The sequence below is a fragment of the Larus michahellis genome, chromosome 5 (assembly GCF_964199755.1).
Source record: "Larus michahellis chromosome 5, bLarMic1.1, whole genome shotgun sequence".
NCBI classification, from domain to species: domain Eukaryota; kingdom Metazoa; phylum Chordata; class Aves; order Charadriiformes; family Laridae; genus Larus; species Larus michahellis.
The window spans coordinates 10,135,553-10,151,115 of record NC_133900.1 but is presented as its reverse complement, the minus strand read 5'-3'; the positions used below and the strand labels follow the sequence as shown (position 1 = coordinate 10,151,115).

The 15,563-nt window shown below is 42.4% G+C and overlaps 1 protein-coding gene across 1 annotated transcript; it reads left to right on the top strand.

Moving 5' to 3' along the window:
• The first annotated feature begins 641 nt into the window (after positions 1 to 641).
• MRPL1 (mitochondrial ribosomal protein L1) lies at positions 642 to 14,929 on the top strand. The gene is made up of 9 exons (XM_074588666.1): positions 642 to 873; positions 1,029 to 1,140; positions 2,296 to 2,539; positions 3,625 to 3,708; positions 5,264 to 5,335; positions 5,574 to 5,685; positions 6,929 to 7,029; positions 12,529 to 12,610; positions 14,487 to 14,929. The coding sequence occupies exons 1-9, from the start codon at positions 840 to 842 to the stop codon at positions 14,657 to 14,659; spliced, it is 1,014 nt and encodes a 337-aa protein (XP_074444767.1). The 5' UTR covers positions 642 to 839; the 3' UTR covers positions 14,660 to 14,929.
• Positions 14,930 to 15,563: the final 634 nt, after the last annotated feature.

The window sequence follows — 15,563 nt, the reverse complement described above, 5'->3', positions numbered from 1 at the left end:
CGCGCCTCGTGCCCACCCGAAAAGGCGGCCTTCCCCAAACCCGCTCTTGCCTCTGTGATTTAAATTCACGCTTTTTCACTCCTCACTAAGACTTTTTGGACCGAGGAGAGGGTTTTGTTTTGTTTTGTTTTTTCCCCGTCACCCTCACGCCTCCCCATCTTGATCCTTTCCCAGGACGCTGAGCGTATAGTTACATCGGACCAACCCGTATCGCTCGCGTTACCGCTCGTTTTACACATGCACACACATCCGATTTAAAAATAACAATTCTAGTTCAAGAGTTCTAGTTCACAGCGTATATCTGAACAGCTTAGGACCCCGCTAAACAAAGCCCTCATAGGTGGACGCTGCCCCACGAGGAGGTTTGTAGACCCGGCCCATATTTTCCTAACCCATTTGCGAGGGAACAAGAGTGACGGCAGACGGAAAATCTCTTTATTGAATTACTTGGGATTCGCAGCAAAAAACGTCCAGAGCGAAACGGCCAGCGTTAACCCACGCAGATGGTTTTTTTTTTTTGCGGCGGAAAGGGGCCGGTTTCTGAGGGATGGCGGCTCCGGCCGCCCGCAGGAAGCGCCGGCCGCCATGTTTGGTCTCTGTGAGGCAGGCCCAGCCTCCTGACCCCTTCCGGGGGCGTGTCTGCGTGTATCAATTTTATCCGAGGTCGCCTTCCAGGCCGGTTCAGACCCGATCTGGAGGTTTTTAATCCGGCCCCGGCAATAACCCCCTCAGCGGGCACCGGCAGCAGCGGAGGAGGGGAACGGAGGACTGGGGACCCCGGGCGGCACTTCCGGCCGCCGCCGGAAGCTTCCCGCGCTGCACCGCGGCGGCTCCGCAAGATGGCGGCGCCCGTGGGACGCTGCCTGTGGAGAGGTGAAGGAGCTCCAGCGTCTCTCTCACTGTCGGCTTTTCCCTTCGTGGTGGCGAAGGGGGGCGGTGGGGTCTGTCCGGGCAGGGGTGGCGGGCGGAAGGCGAAGCGAAGGAGGCCCGGGCGCCTGTTTGAGGCGGTGTTTGCTTTTCTCTCGTAGCGCTCGCCCCGCGTCGCGGATGGGTCTTCCCCGGGCTCGACCAGCGCCTGGCCGCCGCCCCCGCCGTGGTGAGCGCCGCGCCGCCCGCCCGGCCGTACGCAGCCGCAGCCAAGTGAGTCCCTTCCCTCCCCTTCGAAGCATCTCTCTCGGCCCTTGGGTGTTTATAAATGTCAGGGTGTGCTGGAAGCGTTGGGGGGGATGTGTGATGTTTTTGGTGTCTGCAGTGTCGTTTTACTAGCCGAGCTGGCCTTGGCGGCATTCTGCAAGTTGTTAGCTCCTTAAGAAACAGCCTGGCGAGAGAAAGTTTAAGCTGGACTTGCAGGGAGTGTTTTCTCTTGCTGTGGCTTACTCTAGTAATAATGAATGCAATGGTTATGGGGAAGGCTTTACTTGATATTTCTGGTGTGTGCTTTTAGAGGGTATGGCTGGATTACAGCTGAAGGTGCGCTATCAACCTGAATGCTGGTGAGCTTATGGAACTGGTTTCACACAGTTCCTTTTCTTGTTTCAGGTTGCTTTTTATTGTTTAATTTGTCATCTCTTTAATATTACGGCGTAAGTGGGAGAAGTAAAACTGACCTCTGTGTACAGAGCAGCGAAGCGTGCTGTACAGCAAGCGTTCTGAAGCGTTGCAGACCCTTTCACCGTAGTTACCAGAGAAATGGAGTATTTAGCTATTATTTTAATATTTTTTTTTCTTTCATTTGCGAGCCTTTGAAAATAGGTGGGAGAATAAGGATTGGGGCTAGCGTTTGTTAGCTGCATGCAAAATGATACAGGAAAGGGAGGAGAAACCTTTTTTGAAAGGTGGGACTGCCATGATCCATGGTAAGAAGAAGAGAAACTCTGCAGGCGTGGCTCCTTCTGATAACCAGGAAAAGGCGTATGGCATTTGCTTGTATTTAGAAGCAGCTTAGGCACAGTGCCCGCTGCCAGCTTGCGCGAAGGCAAGACGTGTAAAAGTGTGTTATCTCAAACTGGTGTTGTTTTGATATGGTAGGAGGCCATTAATTTGGTTCCATGATGCATAAATGTGGCTATGTTGTTTGAGAAGCTTAATTGCCTTCAGAGTGTTTGATTTTTGTCTTGGCCATCTGGGACAAGTAACTGGTATGACTTTAGAGATGCTGTTCATCTTTGTGTAGAACATTTCTTGTTAACTGGTTGTTACTTAATAAGTAACACATGTCAAAATTTACTTTTTTGTTTTGGAACATGTGCCAAACTTTTCATTTGATGATCTAACACTGTTTTTTGTTTGTCTTAGAACCGCAAAAAAAGGTTCACAAAAGACCAAGCAGGAAGAAACAAAAAAGAAACCAGCGACTAGGAGGTGGCCGCTGATGAGCAAGCCTGTGGATGATGTATACTTAACGTGGTATTATGAGCGGCCCTCCTATGATGTGGAAAAGGCTGTGGGTATGCTAAAGAAATTTCAGGAACTGGACTTCACTCACCCCAAACAGTATGTCTATATTAACGTATTCCTAGATATGGCGCTACAGAAAAAGGTAGGTTGGAAGCGTATACAGATTTTGATACTTCTTTCTTTTTAACGTGGGAAGGCTGTATTTTAAGCACAGAGCAGATGCTGCTGTCGGCCTTCTTGGCTGCCTCTTGCAGCTTCTCTGATTGGCAGAATAACGTGTGCTTTTGCAGGTGGCTTTGTGCCTTTATACATGTATAATTATTAAACACCCTTCACATTCCTGAGCTGAAGATAGCACCGTTGAGAATTTGGAAAATAGGCAATTATGTGACTAAAATTCATGTCCGGACAGAACCGATCAAACTAAGCCTTACATCTTTTCGTGTTTTCCATTAAAAGATGCGTTACCAAAATCGTGTGTGTGTTTTGTTCTGGGATGATTGTTGACCGGGAGAAATGTGAAGACAAGCTTCTTCCCTCCTCTGTCCTTCACGTTGTTTTGAATTATTTTTTTAATAATGTTCCTTGAAAGTATGGTATCGCTTGTTTGCCTATGACATTTTTGATTTAAAGGTGTCTAGCCCAGTTCAGTCTTTCCCTAAAACTCCTTCTGCTTCCCCCATAAGTAGAAAACATTTAGGCCACTTGAGCGTTGATTTCTTTGCATGCGTAACTAAATAACCCTTTGGTAAACCGGGGGTCCCGTAGGGCTAGAAAATAAGTTGATGCTTACAGAAATGCAGAGCTCTTGCACCTGCTTTGGGAGGCTGTGTGGTATTCGTGAGGCTTGGTGAGAGACACATTCCTTGCTGATGCTTTCCATTGGCCATTGCATCAGAAATATCACTTAGATAAGCTGCAACTACAGCACAGGTCGTTATTGACTGCACCTGAGCCTGGTAGCGATTCTACACTGGAGTTGCTAATCCCAGCCTTTTTCTCTTGGGCAAACTCCAGCATAATTAATTCACGTCTCTTAAGTCTGAGGATATACCAGACATTAAAAAGCAGTCCAAACTTCTGCATCGTGCTTGTTTGTTATGGCCTCGGTGCAAGGAAATTGTAAGATAGATTGCTATGTAGGGCACCCACTCCATGTGACTGTATAACTTGCCCTTAAGCCCTGATTTCTTTTTTGTTTGGTTTAATATTTTTCTTTCTTTATAGAAAAAAGTGGATCCATTTGCAAGCAATGTTCTTCTTCCATATCGTTTTACAGATGAAACGAATAAGGTCTTGGTTTTCACAGAGGTGGGTAAGCCTGAATTATTTGCTTTAGGCATGTTACGTATGCTGTTGCAACTAGTTCCCATGCAAGTACTACACCTTTTATACCCTCTGCGCATGCTTTACAGAACTCTTCAGCCTGTCTACGATTCATTTTCAGCAGCGTCTTAATGTATTAACAAGCATCTTACAGGATTTCCTTCGTCTTGATAGTTTTACGTATATGTAGATTATTCTGGCAAGTCACTTCGGGAGTAAACATCTGCATAGATGTGACTAAGGCAGAGATGTTTAAAGATCACTTAGAGTAAAACCTTTGTCACCTTTTTGTTGTACAGGCAGATGGTTTGGCGTAGCAGCTGTGTCCAACCCCGCTGTCTTAAGCCTTAGTAGGAAGTGCAGATTGGAAGAGGGTGTTATTCACAGTAACTTGTGCTGTAACAGGATGCCTTTGGGAGAGGAGAGGAAAGTACCTTCTGCTTAAAAACCCTGAACAACTTAGCAGCCCTCTGCCCCAAACCCTTTGCTCCCCTAGTAGTTTGTGAAATGGTGTGTAGAGCGGTTGTAGCATCTGCATGAGACTAGTTTCAGCCTCTGCTGCTGTCCTTTGCCAGCCAATCATTCAAAGAGAATGGACGTACAAATACGTGTATGAGATTATCCTAGAGAACCGTCACAGATCTAGTTGACTGCCGTTTGGGCTCAGTTTTTGTGAAACTCTCTACCTGAGCTACAAGATGAGAATACTCCTATAGAACGGAGGGCTGACAAAACACCCGAGCACGCCAGGGTCTTTGGTGCTGCATCTCACAACTTTCTTCACTCGAGTTTGTGTGGGATAATAGATGCCATGCCTTTTGAAGGTGTGTATGTGGAAAAAGACTTGAGCCACTGAAAAGCTTGCGAGTGCTTTTGGATGGAGGGGTGGAGCTATTCAGTTTATTCTTGTGAGGAAAAGTTGATTCTGGCTTTGAGTCACGAATATCTGCTTGTATCACAAGTTTGGGCCAAAGGTTTTACAGAACTGATGCCTTTTACCTTTGCATATTTCAGACTATTAAAAGCGGAACCTTGCGGAGGACAGATGGGGTTAACTTCAAAATGAAGTTTGAAGCCAAAGTTTAATAGGAGTTTCGTCGGTCGAATAGCCTTATTTTACAGTGGGTTATAGTAACATGTTTTGTGTTTTTCTCAAAGCTTAGAGTAAGATGTTGGCTCCATCCAGTGGTTGGTTGGTTGTAGTTTCCAGGGCATGGAAGTGGGAGAAGAAGAGCTTTTGATAGAGCTCCTCAGCAAATGCAATGGGCTTTTCTCCTTCGTCTCCGGTAGAAGTTGACTAAAGGCTTGACTATTGCTTCTTATCGGGATCTGGCGTGAAGTGGAATTGCTGCTTCTATATTATATCACCAGCATTAGATATTTTTGGTCTTTGATGGCCTTAAACCATTTTTTCTTTCTTAACCTGTAAATAGCTTGTTCTTATACCCAGTTATTCAAGATAAATCACTGATCCAGTGCCATTGATATAAACTAATTAGCAGTACAGATGTTACTAAATTTGTGTTTTTTCTCTCAACAGAATGAGCAAGAAGCTGAAATAGCTCGAGAGAATGGAGCTGCTGTTGTGGGAGGAGTTGAATTAATCAAATGGGTATTTTTTTCTTTTTTTTCTTTTTTTTTTTTTTTTGAGAATCACATAGTTCTCCTAACTTAAACAGTGACTGGGGGGGGGAGCAAGAAACCTCATGTCCAGTAAACTCTAGCTTGAAGTTAACAACCCGTATGAAGGGTGAGAGATGGGTTTCTGGGCTCAGACATGCTTGTAGGTCAGCTTGTGTACCGAGGTCATTTATTGTATTCCTTAATATATTTAATTGTTTTTATTATAGATTTTGGAAGATGAAATCCAAGTGGACTTCTATGTAGCTGTTCCTGCAATAATGCCTAAGCTAATACCATTAAGGAACAAACTAAGACGAAAATACCCAAGTACAAAAAGAAGTAAGAATCGATTCTTTCTTATGAATCTCAAGTACCGAACAAGATTTAACTCTAGAGGTGACACTGAAACTTTTTTGATGAGAATGTGTAATGACATTGAATATGAGACTGTATGTGACTGAACCGCTTGTTTTGTCTCAGATAAGGGTAGTTTTAGGAACCTAGAACTGTGTTTTCCTCCTACACCAGGAAGATGTGGGATTAGAATCAAGATAACTTTGCCTCCTTGTTGCCCCTGTGCTTGTTAGTTCCTGGTGAACCATGATAGTATTCTGAAGTTACACAGTAAAACAGAAACAACTTGAAAAAAACATATTCACTGATAGTTGCGCTGTCGAACGGTTGTGCAGTTGTCTGGATATTGGCTTCGTGACTGCTACTGCTCCTTCTGCCTGTTCATTACTGCTCAACAACAGACACATCGGTCCCTCAATGCTTTTATCCTCCCTCGCTGACTTAATTTATTTTAGCTATGTGTCAGGGGTCTATTTCAAGTATGGAAAAAAAAACCCAACCTGTTTTTCAAACACGGATCCTATGCCAGCTGTGTGAAAGCACTGAGGCTTGAACTGTATCTCTTCCTTCCGTGACCCAGCAGTCTAAATGCCTTACAAGCTGCAGGCAGTGTTTTTAGGTTGAGACAAACCTATTAACCTGTCCAAAACACTGCACCAGAGACTACTCCAAATACTTCTTGGAGCAAATGAAAGCGATATTATGCCGTTAAGAGCTTGGTTTGTAGCTTATCCAGAGCCGATTTCTTTTGGAGCCATCAAAAGATGTGTAGGAGAAGTAATACTTCTATTTGAAGCAATTGAGTGATGGTGTAAATCTGTCAAAGTCGCCCTTGCAGCTGAGATAAGAAACAACGTCTTGACTTGTGGGAATGGCTGGATTTGGCAAGGAAGACTTGAGGCTTGTTCTAAACCTAACTCAGTAGGTTTTGGTCTTTCACGCTACTTTAATTGCATTAGGTAATAAAGCTTTGTTTTGTATATACATAAATAGGTTCTTTATTTGAAGTGAAGCCGGCGCTGTTCATGGCTGCTCATTAATGAGGAAGGAGGGAAGATAGAAACGATTTATATAGTATGTGTTGTCTTATCTTGTCCGCGAAACTGCATTTTTGATTGGAGTTTAACTGCCTTCATTGAAAGATTGAATTCTTTATTAATATCACGCTTAGCCCCGCTAATAAGAATTACTCAGATGACTTTTTTGCCTTTTTTTTTTTTGAAATTAGATTCCCTGGGCCATGATATTCCCAAAATGCTGCAACTATTCAGAGAAGGTCTTGAGTATATGGTAGAAGACGAGCGTGTAATCAAGACAAGAATAGCAAGAGTAAGTTGTATATACACTTCTTAGTTTTTCTGTACTGCGCAGAACTAAAGTTAGTAATAAAACAGGGAGAAAAACATGGTTTTAATCTGTGTCTTCCCAAGATTTTTACCTATGTTCTTTAACGGACCCGTGAAGTAAATGGAAGTCTTTGTTGTGTGACATCTTCAGCTGATGCGAGCCCTGTACGTTGTTAATGAAAAAAAAAAAAAAAACAAACTGAGAGCAAGGCATACCCGATGCTAGGAAGTTAAGGATGCTGAGAATGGGCATCCTTGTTTTGGCAAGGAATTGTAATAATGAACAAAATAGAATGAAAAAGGTACTATGCCTAATAATGTCCTTGTGAGGTGACATCTTAACGTAGGCTTCCTGTTCCTCCTGCCTTCCCCATGGCTTTTCTGTGGGTAAAATAAAGCTTATTTGATAATTTTTTTTTTATAAAGTAAATAAACGGTGGGGTTGTAAGTCCATGGTCGATGCGCACAGGTGGATCAAAAAGTGTTTGGTTTAACCTAATAATTAAAGACTCACTTAATTTTGATAACTTTTGCTCTGCACCGGAGCAAAAAGCGAGAACTGTTTGCGTTACACCTGAGATATAAAATTAATGTGTGCTTTGCTGTCGTGTAAGAAATTGGGTTATATAAGAGTATTTTTTCTCTTTTTCTTCCAGGCCATTAGTATGTTTTCCTTAATGTTTTCTTTCATTTATTTATTTTCCCTGCTCCAAACTGTGTTTTTTGTTTTCTTTCTGTCTTTTTTATAATCCTGCCTAACTTTTAGTTTAACCGATGGTGGTACAGAAAAGAAGCGTACGGGATATCTAACCCCGAAGTTTTGTCTGGCACTGTTAGAGATAAGCGAGTTTATTAGTTCAGGCTAGCTGCTCTGAGTTGTACGTGTGAATTTCAAGGCCTTTCTTGTCTATATGATACTCAAAACTGAGGTTCTTGGGACTGTTCTGCGAAAGCATGTTATATATTACACTTGGATACGGACAGGAAGTACCTTTAGCTCTTTGTAAGTTTAATGGGCTGTGTGAAATGCTTCAAATCCATAGATGAGTCTTGGTTTCAAGTGTTGTGACGGTGTTCTTTAATTTTGCTTTGGACTGCTTAAATTTTAATCATTAGCCTGTAGATCAGGCTAAAAATACTTGCAGTTTAAACTTACTGTAAAGTTTCTTCTTGTTTAGTAAAGAAGAAAAATCATGTTTTTAATAAAGGTGAATGAGGAACTCTGATGTCTTGACAGTATTCGGTACAATTGCAGCTGGTTCTGCTTAGCGTAGCGTCCTGCAGCTGCGGCGAAAAGTTAAAACCGCGTCCTGTTACTGGTGTAAGATGGTGGTGTTAAAGATGACCTTAGGCTCTGTGTCTGAGGCAGCTCAGCCCTGCCGTTTTGTGGCGCTTGAGAAGATTCGGTGCAGCCGGAGATGTCGCTCTGTACAAGTAAACAAGAGGTTCTTGTGAATGAGCTCTTCATCTTGGATCAGAAACAGTCCGATGAGGGTTTGCTTACGGAGAGGGTTCTCATCTGCTAAGTTAATGTCAGCTACGTGGCAGAGGTGACTCTTAACACTGCGCGCAGCGTGTGACATGCTCTGTCGCGGTGTTGTGTGTTGAGTTGTGTGCAGCAGGGTGACTCAGTTGGTTATGGCTCGTGTAAAAATGTCTCCGCCCTCTCTAGCTACTATCCTTTACCTGACCTAATTTTCTCACTGTTTGCATGGCGACGCTGGAAGGAAATCGAGCGCAGGCGAGGCTGCGAGAGCCTTGAGTGGTTCTGCGTATCTGCTCACCACTAAATCAAGAGCTTTTTAAGTTTAAATCTTGTCATTGAGAAAATAATAATTTACGAATTACACAGAAGGATGGAGATCTATTGTTGTGTTCCAGACAGTAGTGTAGATGTTGCTGGGAGTCTGCCAAGCTGGTGTTTCTCAAAGTGATGTTTTCCCTGGCGTGCTGCTGTCTCACGTTGCCTGTTAGTTCGATTATGGCCAGCGGCTTGATCTAATGCTGCGCTCACACATAACTGTGCAGCCCCAGTGGTGTTTTCTTAGTAGTAATTGAGATGTCTTTTGAAAAGCCCAAAAGTTGGCAGCGGTTAAGTTTAATTAGTAGGTCTGAAGCTGTGAAACTGAGAACATAAAATGTTATTTTAAGACATGGAGCTTAAAAGCAGAAGGGAGACAAATGAGGACGCTCGGGATATCTCCTTCAGTATCAAGCTATGTGCAGAGGATAGCTCTGGAACACTGTTTTGTTCACAGGGTTAGACGTATGGAGAGAGGCGTGCTGAAACAGGGATCTCAAACTTGGTAACCAGAACGTAGAGGTGCGTGGAAATGAGGTTTGAGGCACGAAACAGAAATGCCAGTTTGCACTAGAAGTAGCATCTACCTTCCTCGAGTGTTAAGGGGATTGAAGGCCTGAGTGTGAGTGTCCCTTGAAAAAGAAGGGGCATTCTGCAGAACCTACTTTATCCCACACGAAGCAGACACTCCATCCATACTGCTTCTACCATGAAGAACAGCTTTGCTGCGTCTACTTGTGGGTTTTCTTACTGGCTGGTTTCTAGCTTTATTTTCCTGCCCTACGATTCTTAAAGCACCGAGTTAAATAGCTGGCAATGATCTTGGTTTGCAGAGCGTTCATCATTTTGTGTTAGTCACTTCTCATCTTCTGCCAAGCGTTTCTGCCCTGCCACGACTGTCATTCTCTGCGTGTGTGTTATATTTGAACTGCCTGGTAGTTAAGTCTGCAGTACGGTTTCAGCGCTCTGAACGATCTCTTGATAGAACTCTCTTAAGTACAGTTTAGAAAAGCCGTTCTGTGGTTAAAGCTAGTGTTTTAATAGCAGGGCATCTTTTTTTTGTTCATTTTCATATTCAGCCAGTTGCAGTCTTCTAAAGATCCCCTTAGAAGATCAGAAGCATTGAGACTTCATGAATCAAGTTTTAAAACGGCATCTGTTTTGGTCAAACTTATGCAGTGCTGAGTATTAATAGGCAATTCCCCATTAAGCAGCAGAGTTAGCGGGAGGCCCATTTAAAGACAAATATAACATATGTCCTAATTAAATAATAATAATAAAAAAGGAACAAATAACTTCCTTGAGCCTTTTTACAGCACCTTATGCTGCTCTCCAGAGAAGCGTCCTAAACTTTAAATGGTAAGATAGGTAATACTTAATTTCTGTGTTCTGATTGTAGTATGAACTGTCATTTTCAAAGGTACTTTGTAGTTGAATTGTATTTATACAAAGTGGACTAGAAATTGACTTACAGTTGCTCCCTCCGCAGGCGTGGTTATTCTTCAGGAAGGCTCAGGACTTAAAGATATTTAGCTCTGACTGCGATCGATCTGAACAGAGTAGCTTGCACAGCCTTGAAGACCTGGTCCAGAGTGCTTTTGTCAGTTTGGTGAAGGTTTGAATTAAATATCTAAGTGCTGACACACAGTGACTGTGTGTACCCAAGGAGTTACTGTGGAATACTTATTTGGAAGCTGGAATATTTAGTTGGATGTGGAAGCTATTTTGAAATACTTGGAACCCTCTGAGCGTTACCTGTCTTCATTATGGAGCTGTCAGCCTCTCGAGGAAATTACGGTGTGTGTGATCTCTTGGGATGCGTGGTGTTGTCTGACTGAATGCAAGTCACTCTGCCCTATTTTCCTGTCTTAACAAACACAGAGTATTAACTAATGTCTTTGTATTTCGCGTCTTGTCTCATAATGTGTTGTACTTCTAAATCCTTAAGAGACGTGTAACTCGTTTAGAGCAACTTGCAAATTTTGTCGCTTCTGAATGCTTCTAGACTTAGTTACAGGTGACGAATGCCAAGTAGCTTACTCAAACGGTACAACTGAAGGTTTGCTTAAGACCTGAACTTCGTGTAAGGTCTGGGAGCAAACACTCTTTGAGCTTCTGTTTGAAGTGTAGTTTCTGATTAGTTATTACCAATGAATTGTTTCGTTTAAACGGTTCTGAGTATTCCTTTATTTTGAATTCGATACACCGTGGTGAGTCTGCCAGCAGAGTGAAATGCTCAGCGTTAACAAACAGATTGTTACGTCTGTAAATTTATGAATGATTAAGCACGTTGCAATCCACATAACAATGATAAAGACAAATGTGTTCTGGTCTGGGTAACAGAGGAACTGCATTTGGACTGTAAGTCTGCCAGAAGAGCATAGAGAGAGATTAATGGGCAGATCTGGGAGGAGAGCAGTCAAGTATAACAGTATTTCTGTTGCAAAGTAACGCATACATTTACAGAGAAGTGAGATATTAATAAAATACGCTCATGCTACCTTGGGAGGTGGCAGAGAGGAAGAGAGCCCAGCGATGCCTGTACGCTCCCCTGAAACAGAGTTGATCCTGTGAGAATAAATGCTATGATTTTTTCTTAATTCCATAGCTGAAACCTCTAGAAAAATAACTTGATTTTTCATCCAGATGGAGACAGGCGGATGGTATGGGTGAGACCAGACAACACATTAAATAAAGCATAGCAGGGCATTACAGCAGCCGAACGTTAAGTCTGAGAAATGCACGTTGAGCTCTGCAGAAGCTGAGAGATCGGTCAGTCCTGGCTTTGACTTGAGGGGGTTTTCAGGTTGACACGTCTCTCGATCAGGAGTTGCGCGTTCTCGAAGAGATGAATGGCGGTCGTGGTTTAAGGTAATCGGTATAGGATGGAAGATGGAGGTATTAATTTTTTGGCAACGATGTTCACTTAAAGTTGATTGGTCCAGTGAGGATCACCTATGTGTCTGAAGTGAGGTGTGCTTGAGTGCTCCGTTCGATGAGGACATTGGGCAGAATGAGGAGCCAGCAGCCCACGGTTTTTGCTGGAAGGTCAAAAATGTCACGGACAGGAACCAGGGTGTGTAAAAAATAGTAGATCCAGAACTGGTATGTGTTTAGAGCTCAATGCTTCCATGTACGTTATGAAACAATAGAAATTCTGTGTAATATGTTAAAGTGGGAAGGAAAAGGGGAAGGAACTTTATAATTTTTAAATGCTTGATTTGGTTCTGCTGAAGTTCTTAATATCTTCAATTTTAGATGCTTGTGTTTTTTGACTTGATCTGTCTTGTGGTCTTTGATATCTGCTTCTTGAAGCTTTTTTCCTCAATTACTTTATTTGAATATGATTTTTGAAAAAAACACCTTGTACATATATAGTAGGGTGTTTTTTTAGACTTTTTGCCTCTTCAAGGCAACATGTTGTTGCAGAGCCATGGGAATTTTATGTCACGAGTAGAAACATGGAGAATAATGATGAGCGTATAACCATGTATAAAATAGGGTTTTTTTTCTTCTGAGTCATTTGGATAAGGCTGTTAATGGGATTTGTAACTCCTTAACAGGGAACACAGAGAAACAAAATCTCTCCAAATGTAGAATAAGTATGTACCCAGTGCTTTCAGATTTATTAATCCAGGCTTTAAGTATCACCGTGGCTAACTTCGCATTATCCTTTTTCAGCTGGATATGCCTACTGAGCAGATAGTTGCCAATCTAAAAGCAGTTATCCAGGATATCTGCACGTTCAAGCCATCGACTCAGGGTAAGTAGTTGTTATTCTGATGTGGTAGTTGAAGTTAGAGCAAACAAAGTTAAGAAATGAGCGTTCTTCGCTGGGTTGTCGTTAAATCACCTTGCTGCTTTTGCACAAATAGCATCTGCTCTCATTTAAATGAACTCTCATTGCACCGCAGCACTGCCTCAGTGTCTGTGTGAGGAAAGAAGTGAGATGATGTACAAAACTAAGTTTGCAGGCTTGATGCTGAAATGGATTAAAGCCAGAGAAGGAAACCCTGGTGAGAAATGGGGCCTTCAGCGTCCGTGTGTGTTGGTTTTACCCCACTGACGTGACGCTGTTGTGGCTCAATGCAAAAAATCTGAACCCAGAATCCACCTGCAGTTGCCTTCGGTAAAACCCGTGCTTCAGTTAACATCTAGCCTGATGTTGGCTACCCTGTTTGAAGGTATACCACCATTTTCTTTTCTGTAACCAAGACAGTTTTAAAATTTCTGCTGCTACAAGGGAAAATGTGTTGATCTCTTTTTTTTTTAAAATTATTATTACTTGATGAAAGGATCAGGGTACAAAAGAGCGAAGGTGTGAATTCTGGGTGGTGTTCCTGTGGGCTGTGCTCACAGAGTGTGAACAACTAACGCACTATCTGCTCTTTGTTGTAATGAAGTAAACTTGAAACAAATGTCGTCTGCTTTACTGGAGTGGAAACGGTGATATATGAACATAATTTTATGGAAGAATAGCCTCGTTTAAGTTAAGAAAACAACTTTTTATATTCATGTTGGCTTAACATCTGCATAAAGAATCATCTTGCATCTCTTCCAGTGATGCAGTTAACTACTGTACAGAGAACGGGCTGCAAAAAGCCAAGGACACATGCCTTTAGAAGCATTTCAGCCCAAATAAAAAGTGTAAGGGGTCGGTTGACTTGAAATACGAGTAAATAGAAGCAGAAAGTGATGGTATTTCTGTCCTTAATGAGTTTATATGTGAACTACACCAACCTCGTTAAGTAAGGGTAACCTCTTCTGGTCTTAACGCTTCTACTGATTTTGTGATATCAAGCTTGATTCTTGTGGTGGGTCTTTTACTGGCTCAATTAAAAACATTTCCTGTTTGTAGGAAGCAAACTTGATAGTTAATATAGCTTTACAACAGTGGAGTCTAGATACGTTTGCTAGCTATCAGTCCCTTAGACCAACTAGTTATAGATATCTGTTCCTTTCACACTTTCCATGTGTAATAGCACGTCTTCGTGCAGCTATGCGCTTATCACTAAAACAGCATTCCTCTGCCAAGTCACTTGATCTAATGCCAGACTAAAAATACCACCAGGCAAATGTTCTCAAAGTATAATGTAGATCGATTTCATCTTCCCTAAAAAAATCTGACTATTTCTGTAGTAGTTATTGTCAAAATGTTCCCACAGCGTTTCATGGTGGGATCCTGAATTAGCAATGGTTTCTTTTGTGCTCTGAGTCATGTAGGAATATTTGGGTAATCGGCAAACTTCCCCACCCCCCCATATCTTGCCAATCAAGATTACTTCCCAAAATGAGTTTGCCTGTCTCTTGTTTTTTTGGAGGAGTGTGTGTGTGTGTGTGAAGCTTTACTTGTATGTTCTAAGGCCCAGGGGCACCAGTGATGCCAAGCGCGAGGTACCAAAGGAATAAGGTAGCCATTAAGTTAGTATCTGTTACAGTGCCTGAGTGGGAATCGCATTTTGAACCCAAGCGGCCAGGGTGGAGGTTAAACTCTCTGTACTAAAGGGATGTGTCTACAGGTGTAATTCTGATTCTGGTCGCCTCCTTGACACAGTGTGGATTAATACTAAGATAAATCAACCTGGAGACACGAAAAGTAGAGTGACCGAATTGGCGGTGCGGTGTTCTTTGTTTTCCAGGTCCTTTTGTGCAGAAGTTGGTTATTAGATCTTCAACCAGTGAAGGTTTGCTATTGAACCTTGATGGACTTCTACCTCAGGCGGAGAAGGCAGAAGGAGAAAAAAATGTAGAAGATGAAGAGGAGCCTGCAGAAGATGAAGAAAAACGTGTCCAAGAACCTGTTAGTACCTGATGTCTTTCCTTGTAGACCTGATGATCAAGCTTGGAAAGCAAATGGTGTAATTGAAATCATACTTCATGAAAAGAAAAAAATAAATCTAACTTGTGAATTTCACTTGTAAATTCTGTGTAACAAGAAACGTTGTCACAAACAGAAGTCCGTTGTCAAAACCGAAGACATTTTAAATTCCTTCTCTTGGTAGCTGAAAGCTCCCTACTTTGTGTGTGTTTTTTTTTTTCTTTGCACGTTATAGTTCTTATTTTAATAAAAGTCTTTCTATGACTTCTGAAGTATTGCCGTCCAATTTCCACAGTTGCAGCCGAAAAGCTAGCACATGTTATATCCGTAATGCTGGGCTTTTTACTCTGGGAATTGCAGAATCTTCAATGCCTTTGTTGTCTTGACTCAGTCTCCCCCAGAGCAACTTATGCAGCTACTTGTGGCAATACGGCCACTGTGTAAATCGCGAATGAAAGAAACTAGTTTTTGTTTACTATTCCATTTTTCTGCACAGTCAGAGATGGTGGTCTTTTTGAGTTAGTGGGAGTAACGTCTGCGTGATGCCTGTGGTATCTCACTCTCTTTTTCGTTTAGTCTGCCTGCCTAGATACCGCAGGGATATACAGAGGATTACTGCTCTGCTACTTTGAGCCTCTGAATGCAGGTTAGTCTTTGTGACAGACTGTAATAGGTGAGGTTATTCTGAAGAAAAATGGGATGCTTTCCGTGAGAGGAGTGGTGATGCACCTTGTCTTTCAAATAATGCTATTTTATCTGTACATAACTGATACGATGTCCCTCGGAGATGAAAAGCACGTACGTAACGGGAGCAGTGAGTAGCTAGGAGCTGTAGGGCTGTGGTCCTGGGCCAGTTAGTCGTCTTGGAGGTACGCTGGGCTCTGTAGACCTGCTTAGA